The 22220-nt window shown below is 46.2% G+C and overlaps 1 protein-coding gene across 1 annotated transcript in view; it reads right to left on the bottom strand.

Moving 5' to 3' along the window:
* The window catches only part of HMCN1 (hemicentin 1), a 165482-nt gene extending 144603 nt beyond the window's left edge, over positions 1-20879 (bottom strand). Inside the window, exon 1 of the mRNA XM_088170182.1 lies at positions 20568-20879. Coding sequence (XP_088026308.1) covers positions 20568-20823 — 256 coding nt within the window. The 5' untranslated portion in view covers positions 20824-20879. The remainder of the gene's footprint in view (positions 1-20567) is intronic.
* Positions 20880-22220: the final 1341 nt, after the last annotated feature.

Here is a 22220-nt window from a genome sequence, read left to right as displayed (position 1 = left end):
CCATCCCTTCACTTTTGCCTGTATCATTTGTAATTGTGTCATTTTCTAAATGGCACCAAGAAAAACATTTTTAAGCAGAAACCATTCAAGTAAGGGATAAACTTCTTGTGGAAGTCTGGAGAACCAAGCCTGAGAAACTGGAATGCTCACCACAACCCAGGGGAAGGGGAAAGGAGTAGAGCCAGGCTGAGCAGTGTCTCCACACTGCCAGAATAGCTCAGAGGTGACAGCGGTCTCATGTGTCTCCTTGCTCTCCAGGGGCTGCAGCAGTGAGAATGCCTTGCCTCTGATTCTTCCCAGCTCCGAGTCCGGCCCAGCTGCACTTACAGGGCTCCCTGGCAGCTCTCCCCCCCGAGACAGGCTGTAACCCCTGGAGCTGGGCTGCTGGGAGCCATCTACACAGAGGCACAGAGACTTTTCTTCCCCCTCTACACCACTGCACTCACTTCATGGTTTTAATCTGCCAGGAGAACCGACAACCAGAGCTTCTCCCCACAGTACTCACACAACTCCTGGGAATGACTATTTGGTAAATGAATCCTGTTGCACAGAAGTTCTCCCACTCAGCGCTGCTGAGGGCTGCAAGACACATGTTTAGTTGTCACTTTGGAAAGGGAATCTGCACATTCACTGACTAGCACGAACTCTGTGGTATGTAAACAATCCCTCAATCCTTGTCTAAGCATCATTTCTACCCACAGCCATTTGTCAGATAAAATTGACATCTCAGTCAGATAGCAAAACACCTTATAATAGGGAATCATGGAATCATTTAGGATGGAAAAGCCCTCTAAGATCAAGTCAAACCATTGCCTCAGCAGTGCCAAGGTCACCACTAACCACATCCACAAGTGACACATCCACACAGCTTTTAAATCCCTCCAAGGATGGTGACACTTCCCTGGGCAGCCTGTTGCAATACTTGTCAACCCTTTGAGGAAGATATTTTCTTAATATTGATTTAAAGCTCCCCTGGAGCAACTTGAGGCTGTTTCCTCCTGTCCTATATAACAATATAGCTTTAAATGTCAACTGAGAAAAGACCAGAAAGAAGCCCAAAGCTGGAAGAGCCATGCACTTGTTCAGGAAGAATTTCAGGCTGCTTCTCCAGCTGTGAAATAGCAGCTCTGGGGGTTCATCACCAGCAGCTCAGCCAAGCACTCAGAGCATATCATTGTCTCAGTGTGACCCGGATCCATGCAGGATTCAGAATCCTAAAAGCTCATCAGGTCCTTCCTTCAGCATCCTTCAGAGTGTACCTAAACCCTCAAGGGTAGGAGAAGTTTTCAAAGCAGATGAGCTTCTCTAGCAAGCTGAAGGACTTGCCCTGAGAGCCTGCAGCTGCCCCATTCCTGGAAGAGTCCAAGGCCAGGATGGACAAGGCTTGGAGCTCTGCCCTGGGATAGTGGAAGGTGTCCCTGCCCATGGCAGGAGTGAGACGGACTTCAAGGTCTCTTCCAACACAAACCGTTCTGGGATTCTGTAAACCCATAACTCTATGACATTTCTGATGTCTGCATAGAAAAGATACAAACAGAAGGATCTGATAAATTGCATGGATTAAAGCTGAAGAGACCATCCACAGTAAAAAACCAACCAGAATTTCAGCTGTAGCTGTTACCCTGTCCCATTCTGAGCAGAAAGGGCAAGTGCCTTTGCTGACCACCAGCAGTACTAAAGTGCTGCGTCTTTACTCCCTATGGGTTTGTCTCAGGACAAACTCAAAGTTAAGCCTCTGGAAGTGCTTTACAAAAAACTAATTTCAAGGGCAAATTTGATTTGCTGCAGCTGGCAACCAAGCACAGTAACTGAGGATGCCACCAGTGAACACCATTGAACACTTTGGTTTGAAAAGGACCTTAAAAACCACCTTATTCCAACTCCTTGCCATGGGCAGAGACACCTTCCACTAGATGAGGCTGCCCAGTTCACAGAAGCAGCACAGGTGCATGTGTGTGACAGGCCTGGCACTTGGCCCACAGCCCTGTTCACATGCCATTGATGAGTCCCACAAACGGCATTTGTTCCCTGTGTGCCAGCACATCCCCGACAACCGTGCTGCCTTTTGCCAACTCCTCTACGCAAGCAAGAACTCCAGGAAGCTCGTTACAGCATGATCCACGAGAGCTTAACTGGGGAGCTGCTAATCCGGGCAGCTTTGCCCAGCCTTGTCTGCCCAGCACAGAATCCCAGCCGTGCAGATCTCTATCACCTCCCCTGCACGGGCTCAGTGTCCCTGCCCTGACCCACGGACACGGCACAGCCCACGGAGCGCTGCAAAGCCTCAGAACAACAGGAGCTCAGCAGCTAGAAGAGAGTTGTTTCATGGCTTGGGACGAAGGAAAAAAAAAAGGCAAGAGAATGTTTCTGCTCTTGATGCAGGTTTAAGTGCTCAGTAGTTTTTAGGAAGCTGTGGAAGAGAAGGAAACATTAAATATTATCTGTGGGTTATAAAATTCCATGGAGTTTTTCTAGTGTAAAAATGCAAGCATGCTCCAAACTAACTCAAAAAGCAGATGTGAACAGGGAGGGAGGAGGAAAAGAGGATGAGAACATTAACTTTTTTGCCCTAATCAGCTAAACAGGAATACATTAGGCAAAACCTTGTTTTCTGTTCGTTCATCTTGTAAAATTTGTTTGAAATAATGCCACTATTTATATTTAGACAGAAATTAATTTAGACTAACTCATTTGTCTTGAACCTTGTATTTCCCAGTTTCACCCTCCATCTGGCCTAGCCCAAACAGACTGGAATGTACTCAGCTGACTACTGGAAAAACATAGAACTCTCACAGGGCAATGAAATAATCGATCGCTAAATAATTACCAACTTGCTCTGAAAGAATGATTACAGTTTAAAAACGGAAGCATTTACCATGATGATTGTTTTCACTAAACTGTTCAGCCTGTTTATACAACACAGAGCACAAAGATTTCTTCTCTGGGGAATTTGGATCTGTGACCATAAAGCCATCAAGCTCCAAAAATCGATGTTATCACCTGACTTGCACTGTTTGTGTAAGTCTATCTAAAGCATATTTTCTCAGGGTCTGCATTGTGTCTGGAAGAAAACCCACTCTCTGAACTGGCAGGCCCTTTCAAATACAGTCTGACAGCTCACAATGGATATTTGAAGTGGTCGGGTCACCACTCCCCTCATGAGTCAACACCAGTGAAGGGTGAGTGCTAATTCCTGAGGTGCTGCAGCAAGTATAGTCACTGAGGATGTCACCAGTGAGTGGCATGGAATCATGGAATGGTTTGGGTTTGGAAGAGACCTTAAAGCTTATCTCATTCCTGCCATGCACAGGGACACCTTCCACTAAGTTGTTCCAAGCCCCTGTCCAACCTGTCCTTGGACACTTCCAGGGATCCAGGGGCAGCCACAGCTTCTCTGGGCACCCTGTGCCAGGGCCTCCCCACCCTCACAGAGAAGAATTTCTCCCCAGTGTCCCATCTAACCCTGCCCTCTGGCAATGGGAAGCCTCTTGCCCTGTCCCTCCAACCCTTGTCTCAAGTTCCTCTCCAGCTCTCTTGGAGCCCCTTTGGGAACTAGAAGGGGCTCTCAGGTCTCCCCAGAAACCTCTCTTCTCCAGGTGAACACCCCCAGCTCGCCCAGCCTGTCTTCAATCCTGCCCTTAGAGACTGGTCCTGTCTTTGTCCTGCTGTGCTGCTCAGTGCTCCAGCTGCAAACTCTCTCTGCCCCCCCCTCCAGCTTCTTAAAGACATTCACAAACCAACATGGAATTCCTGCATACATTGAGAGTCAAGGCAATTTTCCTGAACATGAATGCCAAGGAAAAAGATTGTGAGGGCATCACTAATTCTTTAAAGAACCTGTTTAAAGAACCTGTTTAAAGCCTGTTGGGCTTTAAGGCACCATTTTTTTTGTACCAACTGCCCACTGCAGTGGTCACAGTGAAGACTGTCATTTCACAGAATTCAGGAGCTATTCAGGTACAGACATGGATAGTCATCCAGCTTCTCTTGAAGATCTCATTCAGATGTCTGCAGTACAAAACAGCATCTAAATGATTAAGGCCGGATGGCTCAGGTTTAAATTACCAGTTCTGCCAAACATCCCCTTTGTTGCCAGAGGCAAATCTTCAGGAAAGCACTTAAAGATACCTGAAAAGGCTAACAAAATCAACAGAATATATATAAAAACATTCCAAAGTGGTTTGCTTAACTACAGAGTTTGTGCCTGAGGTTTCCAAACTAAAGGAGGTGACATTTCCCATCTCCCATCCCTTCTTTAACCCTAGAGCTGGGGCAGAATATCTTGGGCAGGATTATTTATCATCACATGAATGTAGCAATAGTGTACCAGCATAAGCCCAACTGTAAAAATGTTATAACAAATGTTATGGATTCATTTCTGGAATTATTACAAGGCCCAAGACCCCAGTGTCCAGCTAAACTACATAAACACAGATAAAATTGTCCAAACTGCAAACCTGAATAACAAACCCTATTTAGCTAACAGAATAGCCTAGATGAAATTCCAGATGTTTCTCACACATGATAAATTAAAATACTCTGTAAAAAAGTTCATGTACACTTCTACTAAGGAAATACCAGCAAAACCAAGAAAAATTTAATTCATTTCATTCTCCGAAGTCACATCTCCCATTTACTGAGCCCTTCCAAACACGTAATGCTGTTGATTAGCAGTAATGCCTTAAGGTACTCTTTTTTACTTTTTTCTGATCTTTGGAGCTAAAAATATTTTTAAAACATCACTGAGGCACATAATTCTTATTGAACGATAATGTTGGGGAGCACCCTGTAATTTAAAACACTGCACTTCTAATGGACAAAATTGAGTCAAGTAGGAAAAGCAGGATGGATCCAGATCCCAGCCTGAGCACAATCAGACTTCAAACAGGGCTGAAAGAATGAAAACCAGCTGAGCTAATAAAAACCAGACCCTGCTTAAACAATCTTTCATCATGTAAACTTCACCTATGTTGTTACTCTTGGAATCTGGTAAAGTAGGAGGAGCCAGCAAGGTCTGAAAACAAGAGGAGAAAGGATATTTGGGAAGGATGTAATATTTAGCAGAATAAGATGGCAGACAACCAAAGCCAGACTCTGAGCTCAGTTGTACTGGTGTAAATCCAAACTAGCATCACTGACTATAATGGAATTACTCTGGATTTACTCCATTTAACTGAGATCAAAACCTGATCAGAGACAGAATATCAAACTGGGAAAAAAGGCTTTCATTGCAAGTAACTAAGCAAGTTTAATGCTACATAGCCACAACACAAAGTGAGATGGGCCTGAGTTATCCCATAAATAAAATACCCACAGTCAAAATTATCTACAGAGCAGAAAGTTTTACGTACTTCAAATCTACCTCTAAGCAACATTTTGCAAATTAATGAGTTAATTCAAAATATGCTCCACTTATTCAGAGCTTTTTTATTTGCTTGTTTTGTAAAAAGGACAATTTGAGATGAACCAAGACTCATCCCCACAAAGCAGGAATGCAACAGCATCTCTTCAGTTGCCTCCCTTGTGTCCTTTCCAGAAAGGAATACAGACTTTTACCTTTTGCTAAGCTCCAGCTCCAGCTCCATACCATACTATACCATCCACCTCTAGATTGGGGAGTGTTTCTGTGTCTTCCCTCTAAACCATGGGTATACATCATATCGGTGGCTGTGCCAAACCCCAAAGCATTAAATTATTTGCTTGATGTGGTAAAATTGCCAATTCTTCAAAACGCCATTTAGCCAAGAGTCGTTATTTTCATCTCCCTATACCACGGCTCATTTGGGTAACAGAATGACATTCAAATCAACTTTGGAAGGTAGAGAAAGGGCCAACGTTTTACAGCAATGACATGATCCCCGCTTTTCACACCCTAAGCGTAAGCCACGGCAGGAATATTGAGAACAAAGCTTGACACACAAAGCAGTCACATTTTTCCCCCACTGTCAGCATTCACAGAGACCGTCCAGATTCTCCCTCATACACAGATCCCGTGTAACTCAATCCTTCCAGTTCACTAGCACTAGGGATGCTCCCTCCCTGCCTGCTGCAGCTCTGCCAGCTGAGCCCACTGCCAGTCCTGCTGGCCAGAATCACCACTACACAAGCCATCACCTCCTCTGCTCAGCCCCAGGGTGCCTCATGCACTCTAATCAAGCTCCCAAACTAAAGAGCTTCTTCTGCTTCTGCTAACCTGGACTGTTTGAGAATGAATCTGGGATTGCCAAGCAGCTGGGGATAAGAAAAAGCCACGACCTTAAAGAAAAGGGAAGCAGGAAGCAGTGCAGAAAAATAATTATTTTGTCCACTACAGTTACAACTTTAGGAAAGTGTAACTCAACAGATTCAGCACAATTTCAGAAAACAAAATATCAGGGTCAGTTGGTTCAATTTTGACCCAGAACAAACTCTACAAAAGTACTCACTCCCACAGCCAGCATGTGAAGTGGGAATGAGATGTGTCCTAGCTACCTGCCTCATTCAGGCTGAGGCAAACAGCACCTGGCAGGTGGAGAGAAAGGATTCTCCCCTCAACACTGCTCTGGTGAAACTCCACCCTCAGCACAAGAAAAACATGGACCTGCTGGAGAGAGTCCAGAGGAGGCCAGGGAGATGCTCCCAGGGCTGGAGCCCCTCTGCTCTGGAGCCAGCCTAGCAGAGCTGGTGGTGCTCACCTGAAGGAGGCTCCAGGAAGACCTTACAGCCCTTTCCAGTTCCTAAAGAGGCTCCAGGAGAGCTGGAGAGGGACTTGGAACGAGGGATGGAGGGACAGAACAAGCGATTTGAGTATCTGACCTAGTGCAGGGTGTCCCTGCTCACAGCAGGGAGCTGGAACTAGATGGTCTTTGAAGTCCCTTCTAACCCAACTCATTCCATGATTCTGTGCTCTTCTCCACAAACCTTTCTGTGGGTAACACAGCACCTCTTTGAGAGCAAAAATATATTGTCTTTAGCACCACACATTTCACCACCGGGATCCAGCAAAGGATACTCCAGACTGCCAAGAAACCTTGATATGGAGGGGAGTACTGAGAAGGGACACTGAACCTCTGAGGGAAAAGGGTCAATGGAAATTTTGAAGAAGGGATGGGCTGAATACAGAGACAAAGAAGATAAAAAGATGAGGAGTCAGACAGACCAGGAAAGAAATGGAAAAAAAGGTAATAAACATTTCAGAGAGAAAAAAGCATTTTGTGAGCTTGTGTTTAACACAGAAAACCGTGAGTCAGGGGTAGGTCACATGAATTCCCTATGATTTGATTCAGCTTATGTAAAATTTTAAAAGGGAAAGACATGACCAAAGCAAAACAAACAAAAACCTAAGACACCAAAAGAAAAAAAAAAAAAAACCAACCACACAGACATCTGAAACGTCCTAAGACACTGATATGTAGGGCTTTAAGTAGTATGTTAGTATGTTGTTAAATCAAGCACCGCTGCCCAAGCACCTTATTATGTTCTCCAAATGCTGTTGGAGAGCAGCCAAAATGTTACCCCAGCCAGTGCACACCATGTCTTATTTCAACAAAGTACCAGGGCATCACCAGGGACTCGGCCTGTGCCACACCCCGGGCTCTTGCTGTGCTTCTGGTACTCCAACTGTGGTGCATGACAGCAATTAGAGTGTACAGAGATGCTAAAGACCTCTGATAAAAATCACACCACCATTGTATTGGTGTAAGTAACAGAAAATGGGGAAGGATCTGCCCACAGATGGGCAGAATCACAGACTCTCTGCTTAGGCACTCCAGCTACTGCTCTTTTACCTAAAACTCTGTGCTTGCCCAAACATTTCTCCTATTCACCTAAAAACCTGGCTCTGACACAGTAGCCTGAAGTCTCAATCTCACCAAGATTTTAGTAAACAGAAATACAAATTAATATGAGGGCGTAAAAGCAATTACAGGACTCCCAGCTGTCCTAAGGAGCCCATCATTTTTCCTGCACAGCTTTTCCTCCTCTTCTTCTGTTCCTCACTAAGTTCCAACAGCAAAAGCATACTACTCAAGTGAACTAAGACCTCACTAACTAAACAAAAAGCTCCATCCTTTGGAAAACAGACTCGGACATACCATTGCAGAGCTTAAGAGAACTCAGGAAATGTTTCAGAGATATTCAGCATCCCCAGAGACACTTCACTTCAGCTCATGAAAATACACTGGTGTCCAAGGCATGAAAATTACAATGGCTTCCTGCTGACCACCCCAGCCCCCGGGCTAGGAATCTAATTTAAACGAGCTGGCAGGAGTCCAGCAGTAACCTACAGTCACAGCTCAGAGCTGCTATCCCGAGCAAACAGCCCAGACATTTAGCAGGGACTACAGCAACACAAGACATTCCTTCATTTTCATTCCATGCTGCAAACCCACCCCCACTCACTCCACTTCAGCAGCATTTTTGCAGGCTGAGAACTGGGGTCCTGTTCTGCTTTGGTTACCTCTCATTACTAAGCAAGCTCTGCTGGTTGTAATTGATCCTATAAAGTTGATATTTGCCTCCACTATGTATCAGGCTACACGAAATTGGCTTTTAAAGCTGTAATATTCATTCATTGTACCTATATCACACACTTACTGGTCTATTCCCAAAAGCAAATGGTAAGGAAGCCACTATTCCAGCAAGACTAGCCTGCTAAAAGGGACACATCACTGAGAATAAATTCAACTCTTTCAGTTCTCTCTGGTTGTTTGTGATGTTTGCTGTATGCTGGCTCACTGTCTGGGAATATGTCATTTACAAAAATGCATATATCTCACCAGTAATGCCTTGCAGACTGAAATCCATGGCTAGGAATGTTTTAGGAGAAGGGCTACAACTTGGCAAAGTGCACAGAGTGAAGAGGAGCACCAAGGGTGCCAAAGCAAATCAAGATGGAGGAGCACAGGGATACAGAACAGTGAGTTAGCAGTGCTGCAGAACACACACAGCCTGTTTACATTTGCAGTACACAGCACAAGGCTCATCCCAGCCCTCATTTGGGGATTGTCCCATGGCACTGTCAGCCTCAGAGCTGCCAGTGTTACTCCTTTAGCTGACACAGAAGGGGTCTCTGAACACCCAAGGTTCAAACCCTGCCAAGAATCTGTGGAGAGAGCAAAGGAGGTGCACAAGCTTCTGAGTAACCCCATGATCAGAGAGGCACCAAGGCCCTTGGCAAAGCAGGATTGCAGGAGCCCTCAGGGCACTGGGGCTGCCCAGGCAGGGACCTTCTTCAGCTGCTGATGGGAGCCAGGGAATCACCATGTAGGAATAGCCTATTCCCCTCTGAGACCCCTTGGTATCTATGTGGAAGGATGAAAACCTAGGTGTGAAACAAACCTCGGGGACTATTATGTGGACAGTCAGCCCAGTGCAGAATGTTAGAAAGCAGAAAGCTTCTCAATTAACTTCATGCATTCTGAATTCAGGGCTTTGACTAAACTAACCTTTGCTTTCCCTACATTCAGTGAAAGCAAATGAGATCTCCAAAGAATATTTTAGAATTCACAAGGGATTAATTGCTCCTTAAAGGTGCCAGTTTCATTTTGTGATTTACAGAAAGAGCCCTTGGGTCACCAGATTCTCATCTGAGAGTCTTCAGTTAAGTGCCTGAGGTAAAATGGGATTAATCCTGTCCTCAGTGCCATGGCTTCATGTATCTTGACATAAAATGGTCCCATCCAAGTGATCCAGGAACATGAAGTCATTGTGCTTCTCCTCTGGCAAAAGCAGTTACCAAAGTAACATGGTTGCACATGTTCCGCAAAGGTAACAAAAGAAGCTTAACCACAGACCACAAGGGGATATGCCTGATCTAAACCATTCTGATCCCCCTTAAAAATGCAACACTACAAACTATCCCTTGGCAAAACGCAAATCTTGGACCCAGAGCTCACCCAACAACTGCACAGGCATGAATTCACTGACAGCATCACTGAAGGATCTCGTAAATATGATCTCAGAGCAGCACACTTCAAACAGGAAATCCTAAACACCAGCAACAGTTATAAAAGACACATTATGTTCAACAATGTAAGTGAGGGGTAAAACATTCTCCCTGGCTGGAGTAACGAAGCACAAAAAGCAGCCAGCCCAGAGCACATTTCATTAAATCCATCCTATTCCTTCTAAACAAAACTGCTGATTACCAAGGCATAGCGAGCTGATCAAGTAACACCATCACTCTCTTTCAACAGAGAAACTGTTTTGCCATTTGCAAACTGAAAACCGTATGTTCTCAATATTTCCTCTGATGCATGTGTCTCCTTCAAAACCAAAGCATATGCCAACAATCAAATCATTGACTGGAAAATATATACTAACTGGCATCTGAGGGCTCTCTGTCTGTAGGGTTCCTCCTGCCAGGCTTTAGGCCACATTCAAAGTGCATTAACTAAATGAAGTCTCTGCTCCTTTTCTATAGTTCTCAATCTGGTTTATCCAGATTCTCCACTGAGTGAATCCACACTAGTATCAATTCCAAGCAGACTCTGATATACACACAAAGGATAAAGCACAAGTCAGAAAAAAGATGACAGAGACCTCAAGCCATAGAATCAGAAAGCATCCTGAGTTGGTAGGGATCCATAAGGATCATTCAGTCCAATCCCTGGCCCCACACAAGACACCCCAAAAATCCCATCCCGTGCCTGAGATCATTGTCCAAAAGCTCCTGGAGGTCTGGCAGCCTTTGGGTCACGACCATTCCCTGTTTTCACAGTACAGAAAAATAGCAGTAGAAATAGCTCTAAGGGTTCTAACAAGCTGGTCCAGCAGGATGCAGAATGAACATTGCATGATGAACTGAAAAAATCACCAACCTGATACAATCTCCTTCTATTCCCCATTAGTTAAGAAAAGCTCAAACACAACTTCTAGCAGCACAGGGAGTCCCATCACTCCACGCCCCCTCTGCAGGACAGGTACTGTTCACCCTCTGCAGGAACACACAGCACACCCCTACATCACAAAAAAGTGAGCTTGCAAAAGGCACCTGGGCATGGCCTCATGCCTGATCCTAACCAAGTGAGTACTGCTGGATGGCAGTGCAGCACACAGAGCAAGGAATAAGGATCAGAGTGTCAATTTCACCAGTTTTCAGGCCTTGGGTGGTTCTTTTCCTTCGTCTTCCCCTGAGACTTCGACTTCATTCTCTTCAGTAAAGGCATTCATTCATTATTAATTCATGTCCAGAGAAGGCAATTGAGCTGAGGAAGGGGCTGGAGCCCCAGGAGCAGCTGAGGGAGCTGGGAAAGGGGCTCAGCCTGGAGAAAAGGAGGCTCGGGGGGCCCTGTGGCTCTGCACAAATCCCGGACAGGAGGGAGCAGCTGGGGAAAACTGGGCTCTGTACCCGGGGAACAGGGACAAGATGAGAGGAAAAAGCCTCAAGTTGCTCCTAGGGAGGGTAAGGATATTGGAAAAAAATTTCTTCACTAGACAGGTGGCCAGGCACTGGAACAGGCTGCCCAGGGCAGTGGAGGAGTCATCATCCCAGCAGGTGTCCAAAAGACACATCAATACAGCACTTGGGGACATGCTCTAGTGGCAAACATGGCAGTGTTGGATTAATGGTTGGACTCATGATCTCAGAGGTCTCATCCAACCTCTTAACAATTTACCTCTCTTAACAATCCTATGATTCTAATTCCCCACCACAAAGACATGTTTTTTCCTAGTTTTCCTCTAGGATCAGCACTTGAAAAGAGCAAGCTTGGCATTTCAAGAAGCAAATACTCTGATTGGCCTCCTTGTCAACTTTCCTCCTCCTGTCAATTTCTGTGACAATTCCCTGTATAATGAACACTATGGCCTCAGTTAAAGTGAGATAAAGATGTACACAATATTCATGGCTCTTTATTCACTTCATTACCATGCATTCTCAGAAAACAGTTGTTTTCTCCAGATGAAAATGGGACATTGTATCTGTCTCAGAGGGACAGCTCGTTCATAGCTTAAAAGTACTTGAGGATCTGCATCAAATAGCTGCTTTTTTTAACTACAGCAGTAGGAATTTGATTTGTGTGCATTTAAACCAATCCAGGAGATGCATGCAGCAGCAGAAATTGCTCTTTTCTTTCCATACCACAGAGCTCCCATCAAGACCTGTAGCCAGTGTAGCCTTGTGTTAAACAATTACTGCCATGAATAGGATTAACTGGGCTTCTCCATGTGATTGTGTGAAACATAAGCTGCTGTAACTCCTGGGAGATAAATTCAGAGTGTGGGAAAGAAGAAGGTGAATGAGGAAGTTTCTTTGCCTAAAAAGTGGTTAAGAAACTGGGAGTAGATATTGTCACATACCTAAAAGTTGAGTTAACAAGGGTACTGTGACTTCTACGTGGGACACAACAGGTGAAGTATCCTCTGTGCAAACTCCAGAAGCTCTAGAGAAAAGGCACACACTGCTAACAAACAGAAAGGCTCGCCTGATAAATGACATCAGTAGTAACTATAGGGACAGAACAGCACAGAAATACATTTTTAATGAGCTGCAGAGTTTTCCTTGGAATTATAACCACCTGGAGCTGAAGAGAGCAAAGCAAAATAGAACAAGCTTCTAAGTTCTGTAGGCAACAATTTCAAATGTAACATGAAAAATAATTTGTAATTCAAAGCAGAAAAGAATCATCTATTTGAGACGTTGTCATTTTTTTTCCCAAGGAAAGAATCTCTACTGTATCTTCAAATAAAAATAGGGAGACTAATACTTTCCCTTGCCAGAAGGAATCAAGAATCAAAGGGGAAATTCACCCTTGTGCATACCTTCTGGGCTGGATATGCAGAGTTAAGACAGCAGAAAAATAATGATGCTCTAACAGGCTTTTGGATCATGTCACAATGTTTTGGCTGCCTCACAGGTTTTGGAGCTTCTGGCACTGGCAATATTTACTGTCTTATATATAAGCAGCTACTTTTAGGAGGGACCCCAGATAAATCCATCTAGAGGAAGGAGAAAACATCCATGCAATCACAGGGAATTCATTTTATAGATATCACAATGTCTCTCTTAAGGGTGACAAGAAGGTTTCAAACACTTGTTTCCCACATGGTCACTACAGTTATCCTAGAAGCCTCAGAGACAGAAAATGTCTGTAAGTGCTTTAGACTTCATCTTTGTCAGTCCAGAGCTGTTCCCTTACATGGGGTTGGTGATAGAAACAATAACATTTGGTAGTGGTAACAACACAGAGCAGTTTTTGAGCTTTAGGGAAGCAGTATTTCCCATTTAAATTGTCACCAGTGAAATATTAATAGCAATACTTCATCAGTTTTAGCACAAAAGAGCAGAATTCCAGTTATTATTCCCGGGTCTGCTTGTCATTGGCTCTCAAGACAGCACTGAGCAGTTGTACCTTTACACTGCATCTCCTAAAGTACCAAGGAAAAAAACTCAGAATTTGGATGTGCACTCATTATTGCTGTCACTCTGTATCTAAGTACAAAATAAACCAGCCTCTAAAAAACCCCAAATCCTTACACATCCTTGAGTTGCCAGATGGGATGTTCACAAATTTAAGGCCACCAAAAAGCACTGCTCTGACAGATGGGCTGTGACAGCTTTAATCTGGTATTTTGTGATCCTTCAGAAGAAGAGGGAGATGAGACTTCCTAAATTACCACATTTTTTCCCCACTTTTGATTTTGATAGCAATATAAAAGCCACTCAACTCTCAAATAACACAACTACTTGAATTAAGTGGAGAGCATGATTTTCTTGGCCTCTGACCTTACTCTTTCCAGAGAATTGAGGCAATTCTTCCCTATCTGTCGTGGTTTGACACTGGCCCAACGCCAGGCACCCACAAGAGTCCCTTGCTCATCCTCCCCTGCTGCAGCTGGGCAGAGGAGAGGGAAAAAAGTTAACAAAGGCTTCATGAGCTGAGATAAAGACCGTGAGAAAACACTTCAAGGGCAAAACCGGCTCAACTTAAGGCTGCAAAGTGAAATTTATTACTAATAGAATCAGAGGAGGATAATGAGAAGTAAAATAAGCCCTTAAAACACCTTTTCTTTCCCCATCCTCTCTCTCCTTCCCACTGACAGCACAGGGGACAGGCCGTGGGGGTTTGGGTCAGTTCATCACCGAGATTTTCTTCTGCTGCTCAGGGAGAGGAGTCCTGTCCCTGCTGCACCGTGGGGTCCCTCCCTCCCACAGGAGACAGCTCTCCATGAACTTCTCCAGCACGGCTCCACTGCCACCAGCAGCAGCCAAACCACACCTGCCACAGCTGAGTCCCTCCCACGGGCACACAGCCCTCCCAAAAATGCTGCTGCTGCTGCATGGGGCTCTCTTCCCACGGGCTGCAGCCCTCCAAGGACAGGCTGCTCCAGCCTGGAACCAGGGCCCCCTCTCCACTGGGTCTGCACTGGATCACAGCTCCAGGCATCCCCTGCTCCAGCCTGGGCACCTTCCCCCGGGGCTGGGGGTGGATCTCTGCATCCCTATGGATCTCTGCATCCCTGTGGATCCCCACGGGCTGGGGGTGGATCTCTGCATCCCCATGGATCCCCCTGGCTGCAGGGGCACAGCTGCTCCACCATGGTCTCACCATGGCCTCCAGAACAATCTCAGCTCTGGCACCAGGAGCACCTCCTCCTCCACTGACCTTGGTGTCCCCATTTTGTTTTCTTTCACATGTCCTCACTTCCTCCTTTCCTCTGACTAGGAGCAAAAACCCATGACCATGAAAAAAAAAATAAAAACATGAAAAACTCATGTTTTGATTTTCTTCTTAAATATGTCATCACAGAGGCATTACCAGCCTCTCTCATTGGCCCAGTTTTGGCCAGCAGCATGTCCATCTTCAGAGCCATCAGAGATTGGCTCTGCTGGACATGGTGGAAGCTTCCAGAGCTTTTCACAGGAGCCATCTTTGTGGCCCTCCACGACCAAAAACCAGGTCATGCAAAACCAATGCATTATCCTAAAAAACGATGGGTTTTTGATAAACACCCAGTTTTCACAAAATATTTGCCCACAGAAACTTCACTGCTAAGCAGTTTATTTCTTCTGGGCAACCTAATAATGTGTCTAGTTCAAATAGCAGACAGTTTTCAAAGAGTTTAAGCAGTTTTACCTACCAAGGAAGGTAAGGAGGGCCCTGGAATGTGAACAGGAACACAGGGTCATATTCCTCTCCATCTTTCAGCTGTCTCCCTTTTCATTACAATCATAAAATCACAGGCTGATTTCGGTGGGAAGAAATCTTAAAGCCCATCCAGGTTCACCTTTGTCATGGGCAGGGACACCTTCCACTAGCCCAGCTTGCTCCAAGCCCCATCAAACCTGGCCTTGGATGCTTCCAGGGATCCAGGGGCAGGCACAGCTTCTGTGACACCAGTCTTTTCTTGTGCTGCTCCCATCCCCTGTAAAAGCACCACTTCCATGGTGTGGGCAAACTCAGATACCAGTACAGAATATCACATTTCCCTTAAACTTGTTCTCCCTGATTTGAAAACCACTGCCACAGTAGTGTTTCTCTACAGCCATGTTCCTGTTCTTTACTAGAACTAATAACAAGTCTTGAACCACTTCTTCCACCCCAAAAAGGAAGCAGAGGGAATGCTGAAGACAATGCCCCTCTTCTCAAGGCTATACCAGAAGGGCCATTCTTCATCTTCTCCAAGTGATTTACACACATTCAGCCTCTGCCTGAGAAGTTTAGACACTCATAAATCTGAGAGTAAAGCCCAAGGCCAAAGACCTCAAGTGACAGAAGAATGCAAAAGTGCAGGGCAGCACATGGAGCTATCAGGAGAGTTGGATGTGAGAAGAAGAGGCAGTGACATCATCCATGATACCATCCAGCTGTGGGTACAGCAAGGACACAGGAGTGTCTTCCCCTCTCCCTTCATTATCCATCTGCATAGCCACAGTATTTTTTCTGTCAGGAAGTACAAAAAACATTAACTCCGTTAATAGCCTAATTTTAATTTCATAGAATTCCTCCTCTGGAAAAAACATTACTTCTTCATTATAACTTCTAAAAAAACCCATCAAACCTGCAAAACTCAGAGTTCCTAGACTTTTCATATGACCTCCTGAACTTGATCCAAGCTAGTATGTGGCTCAGCAGCCTAACCATGTTATGGACACAGCCCTGCCAGTCTGTTAAAGAAAAGAGGCTACAGTTAAACATAACTACGTGCTTAACTATGTGCATAACGTCACTTCAAGACAGAAAAGAGCTTTGCTCTCTCAAAAGAGAGGAGTGGGATCAAGGAAAAATAAAAACTTATTCTTAGCTCTATACACTTACTAAGTGACTTAAGTTCAATACTATTTTCCCATCTAAACTAAGCATTATTAATGTTTCCCCTTTTCTCACACAGTGTTGCCTTCTTGATTTGTTAGAAAAGGGTCAGGAGATGCTCAGAGTTCTGTAGATATGCAGAGCATGAACAGGCAAACACCATCCTTTACCCTAGAGAGTCCAGAGGTTATATATTCCCTTCATTTTTGTCTTAATTAATTACTGGAGTTTGGTCTATAGAATAGTCATTCACACTAAAGGAATGCTTGATTAAATCACACAGAGTGAGTTATGACTGGTATAATTCCATTAGCTTTACAGAAAAATACCAGGGATGAATTTGTCCTCTCAGGCTTATTTTCCATTCCAAAATTCCTTAATGGCATAAAGAAAAAATAGCAAAGCTGGCCACAGATGTTAAATAAAGACATTCCAAGTTCAATCCCATTTCCACAGGATACAATGGGAGTTAGTAGGACATCAGGACCCACAACACGCAACTACAAAAGCATTTGCTGATCTTCAGCTTTAGCTCCAGTTGAAAATTTTCTTGTTCCAACTTTTCTTAAATTTGGGACAATTTTCCACCCCCCACGCCAGTTTTTCCATTGAACACAAGTCTGGCAAGAGATTTCTTAGTCAACAGCTCTTTTCACTATCTACAAAAGTTCTGTGATCACGTTTAGGCATTGAAAGCCCACAATAAAAAAAAAATCTCTGTAATCTGTTAAAGCACTGCACATGCTTATTCACAAAGTAGAATCCAAAGCAAAAGGATTTTCCAAAGTTGAACTCTCTGCATCCCACCAGATGGTACATGGAATAGGAATGTGCAAGCCATGACAAATTTTTCCATAGGCCACAGTTCTGTGCCAAAAGCCTCAGGTTTGATACCAAAAATATACTTGTATTCCTGTTTTACCAAAATGCCGCTGCAGAAGGGAAAACACTACATTTAAATCTACCACCACCCACCCCAGCACATTGGCACATCTCAATCATGGAATCACAGAATAATTTAGGTTTGGAAAAGACCTTTTATATCCTCAAGTCCAACCATCAACCCAACACCACCATCACTAAACCTTGTCCCCAAGTGCCACATGCACTTGGTTTTTGAACACCTCCAGGGATGGGGATTCCACCACTGCCCTGGGCAGCCTGTGCAAATGTCTTACAGCCCTTATTGTGAAAAGGTTTTCGCTAATGTCCAACCTGAACCTGCCCTGGCACAGCTTGAGGCCTTTTTCCCTTATCCTGTCTCTGTTCCCTGGGAGCCGACCCCCATGGCTGTCCTCTCTTATCAGGGAGTTGTGCAGAGCCAGAAGGGCCCCCTTGAGCCTCCTTTTCTCCAGGCTGAGCTCCTTTCCCAGCTCCCTCAGCTGCTCCTGGTGCTCCAGCCCCTTCCCCAGCTCCTTTCCCTTCCCTGGACAAGCTCCAGTGCCTCAATGAAACACTAATAATGCAGCACTTCGAGTTATTTAAAAATTCTCCCATATTCTGCTAGACTACATTTTTACCAAATTGTTTACAATCCAGCTGTACCCTGTGGGATGTCAAGTGCACTCTGCAACACACTCTAGTGAAATAAGACAGTTTGAAACCAAATCCATGCCCAATTTAATTGCAATTACCTATCAATAGAGTATCTGCACCAGGGGACCTTTATTCAAAGAGAAGCTCCTTGGACCCGAGCCCCAACTGTATCTGTATCCCTTGTAGAGTCCCATCTGCCCCAGGGACCACAGCATCTCACAAAAATACCCAGAAAATTTGCCTGTGAGGCAGCTACATATAAAGCTCTTTTTTTTTGGAAGAAGGATTGAGTGAATAACAACACAACTTGTAAAAAAAATACCTTCATGCTCATTAATTTAGTTGAGGACCCTTCAGATAGACCAATACTAGGTAAACGAATTGAATGATGTGAAATACTTGCCAAGCAGTATTTTTATGAGGTTCTTGCATAAAGTTATTTCTCTATAGATTAACAAAACAAAACAAAAATAGAGGTTGAAGTGTTCACAACAGCATTTCTTGCATTTTCTTTTCAAGTGCCGCAGCTTGGTCATCATCAGATGTATGGTAAAGATGACCAGCAGTCACCTGGACCTTACACATCCATAAAATTCAACACACTGGCTTGTAGTGTGTCTTTCTAACTCTGAGAAAGACCAAATAAATATCTTTCAGAAACTAGGACAAAATGAAGTTGAAAATTGTCCATCCTCCACTTTGAGAGAGCTCCCTGCCCTCACAAGTTATCCATCACGCTAAGAAGTAAGGCCCCCTCAGGGAAGTTGGGCTTCCACACAGAGAGGTGTAACAGGATACTCCGAGGCACGTTTGCCAGCAGCTCTGTGCTGCACAGGTCAGTTCTCTGCAGGTTTAAGTTTCAGTCACTCCACTGAATGAAGTCGAACATTTGCCAAGGAAAGGGATCTCCTGGGCAAAGAGAGGGAATGGGGGAGGAGGCAAGGAAGCAAGGAGTCACTGAGTGGGAAAATGTGACTCAAGCAGGGGAAGGAGGCAGTGGATTTGTTACTGGTGAGGTTTGTACAGAGCAAGGAGGGGTGGTACAGCAAAGCATGGTCACAGGAGTCAGTCTGGAACACAAAGAAAGAACCTGGAGAGGCAGTGGGAGCAAGAATGTGAGGAGGGCAGAAGAAGCGACTGAAAAGGTGAAAATGTGCAGAAGAAAAACAGAAAACATATGCATTGAGAAAGAAAAAAGGAGCTATTGAAACAGAGGACATGAAAGTGGCCTGTGATGAAAACTTAGCAGAGGACTACCCATGAGAGAAAGCTGAGATTTCTTTCTACTTAGGATGCACAAGAACAAAGGACCACAAAACAAACCCCCAAACTAAAAGTGCACCACACAAGATCTTCTTGCTTTTGTGGATGAAATAGTTACCCAATCACTCTGAAAAACAGAACTATCAACTCCTAGATTGAATCTCTTTCTGCTCACTCAAGTGAAGATGTGCTATCATTGAGAGAAAACCACACTAAAACACTCCCAACCCATCCTCTTGATATTCTGGCCATTCCATGGAAAAAGAGCTCCAAAGAGATCTATCAGCTTAGGATAAAAAAGAGTTCTAGGTTCTACACTTGACCCAAATCTTTCCCTTCTTGTTTATTTCTGTGGCAGGATGCCTTTTAAGTTCCATATAAGCTTGTTCCATAAAATAACAAAAAAAAGGGCGGGGGGGGAGGGGGATAAGGGTGAACAGAAGGAAAACAAAAAGAAAATGACATCAAATGTTGTAACAGTAACAACACTTTTGTGATAGAACACTCTGATACCACAATGAAGAACTCTTTGTAATAAAAAAATAGAACCTATACAAGCTATTCCCTCTAATTTTCTAAGCATTTGGTTTAAGGTATTTATACCAATAGCAAAATAATGTCAGCAGAAGTATCTGTTACTGGGGGGAAATAGAAAAGATGTCCATTTTTTTTGCTGACATCCCTGAAAAAATAGAACTCTTAAGCACTGAGTTTAGGAATATCAGAGATATTCTGAGATATTCCATGGGAACTAAAGCCAAAGAGTAATTTTCAAGGGCTTTTTCTCACTTTCTGATTTTTTTTAAGGGAGTTTTTACTACACAGTACAGCACATATCACCAGCCTGGGGCATCCTGTTCCTATTTCCTCTTCAAGTCAACAGAATAATTTGACAAGGAAAGAGGAAGAAAGCCAAAGAAAATGGATAGGAACGGAACAAAAAACAGATGCTGAGAGGAATGCATGATGTACAGCAGAAGACAGAAAAAAGGTGAGGGGAACAAACAAAACAAAACAAAACAAACCCATACCATGTAAAGCTTCTGGATCATTTCATTGTAAGTTTCTGCATGTAAACATGGGAAAGTAAGACAGGAGGAAGAATGCAACTGCATTATGCATGTTCTTAGGTGCACTCCCATAGAAGAGCATTGGAAAAAAAATCAGTAGCACCGTTACTACTACACGTGCAGTTCACTGGCGCTACTTCAGCTTGTATCAGAACAATTAAGGGGAGTATTTGATCCCTTAAGATGCTCTGATGCACAAAGCACATTTAAAGCCCATTCTAGTCTATCCCGAAGGCTTTGGGAAGCTTTGTAGAGAGACAGCGAAGTGATCACATATTGTTACTCGCCCTCGGCAGAGAAACGCGTGCGGCAAGGACTACGATGGGACAGGAATACTTAGGCTCTAGTCTCTGCAAGCGGAGGAAACCCAGCCTTTTTCCAGCCCTCGGGAACTCCCTGCTGCCCTTCCCAGCTGCTGCCCGCCCCGACCCAGGTCCCGCTCAGCCCACAGGGGGGAATGCCCTACCGGGGTCGTGGAAAGGCACCAGCGCAAAGTTGTACAGGGGCCGCTTGGGTCTCTTCAATGATGTCTCCAGGATCTTGGATGCGCCCTCGATAACTTGCACCAAGTCGTCGTACATGGAGCCGGTCACATCGAAGACGAAGGCCAGGGTGGAGGCTCCCTCGGGCACCGCCTCGGGCTCGGGCACAGCGCGGGCGCGTAGGGCGAGCAACAGCAGCAGCACCGTGCCCAGCGCCCCGGGGCTCCCACCGACAGTCATCGCGCCGCACCCGCGGCGGCCGGGAGAGGCACTGGGGGCAGCTGGGCCGGGGGAACGGAGACAGACCACGGAGAACGCGGGGACAGACCGGGACGGACCGGGGAGAACGCGGGATAGACCGGGACGGACCGCGGAGAACGCGCGGACAGACCGGGACGGACCGGGGAGAACGCGCGGACAGACCGGGACGGACCGCGGAGAACGCGCGGATAGACCGGGACGGACCGGGGAGAGAGCGGGGACAAACCGCGGAGAACGCGGGGACAGACCGGGACAGACAGCGAAGAACGCGCGGATAGACCGGGACGGACCGGGGAGAACGCGCGGATAGACCGGGACGGACCGGGGAGAACGCGGGGATAGACCGGGACGGACCGGGGAGAGCTCGCGGACAGACCGGGAAGGGCGAGGGCAGACGGAGGGGAGCAAAGACCGAGAGGGGAGAGGGGAGAGCGGAGCCCGTCGCCCACCGCCCGCTCCCCTCAGGCGCGGCGCAGGAAGCGCCGCCGCTTTTGTCTGCGCGCGCCTGCGGCCCCGCTCCGCCTTCCCTACCGGGCAGGGCTGGGGCAGCGCCGCCCCGAGGGACAGGGCTGAGCCCCGGCCGTGCCGCGGGGCTGCTGCTGCCGGCCGGGAATGGGGATGGGGATGGAGCTGCCGCCGCGGGAGCACCGGCTGCGGATTGAGGCGGCACCCGCCCCGGTCCGCCTCCCGTGGCCCGCTGCGCACCCTGCCCTCACCTCGGGATCCCTCCCTCACCTGGAGTCCCTCCCTCACTTCGGGGTCGCCGTCCTTGCCTTAGGGTTTCCGCCGTCACCCCGGGGTCCCTCCCTCAGCTGTGGTCCCTCCCTCACTTCGGGGTCGCCGACCTTACGCCGGGGTCCCGCCTCCTCCTCGGAGTCCTGCCCTCACCTGGGGGTCACTCCGTCACCTCGAGGTCGCCGTCCTTATGCTGGGGTCCCGCCCTCATTTGGGGGTCACTCCTCACCTTGGGGTCTCTGCCCTCACCCTGAGCTCACCCCTCACCTGGGGTCCTCCCTCCCCGGCCGCCCCCCGGCAGGACCTGTCTCTCACGGCCCGAGGTCTGTGCCCGCACCTGCCGCAGGTGAGGATGGCGGTGCCGGCTCGTCCCAGAAGAGCAGGGTTAGATGGGATATTGGGAAGGAATCGCTCCCTGTGAGGATGGTGAGGCCCTGGCACAGATGCCCAGAGAAGCTGTGGCTGTCCCTGGATCCCTGAAGTGTCCAAGGCCAGGTTGGACAGAGCTTGGAGCTCTGTCCTGGGATAGTGGGAGGTGTCCCTGCCCATGGCAAGGGTGAGACTGGATGAACTCTATGGTCACTTCCAACCCAAACCATTCTGGGATTCTGTGATTTTTAGTGTTTTATTATTGGAAACGT

Source organism: Sturnus vulgaris, chromosome 9, assembly GCF_052056855.1.
Source record: "Sturnus vulgaris isolate bStuVul1 chromosome 9, bStuVul1.hap1, whole genome shotgun sequence".
Classification (NCBI taxonomy): Eukaryota; Metazoa; Chordata; class Aves; order Passeriformes; family Sturnidae; genus Sturnus; species Sturnus vulgaris.
The sequence above is the reverse complement of the archived record's forward strand: the minus strand, read 5'-3'. Positions and strand labels throughout refer to the sequence as shown.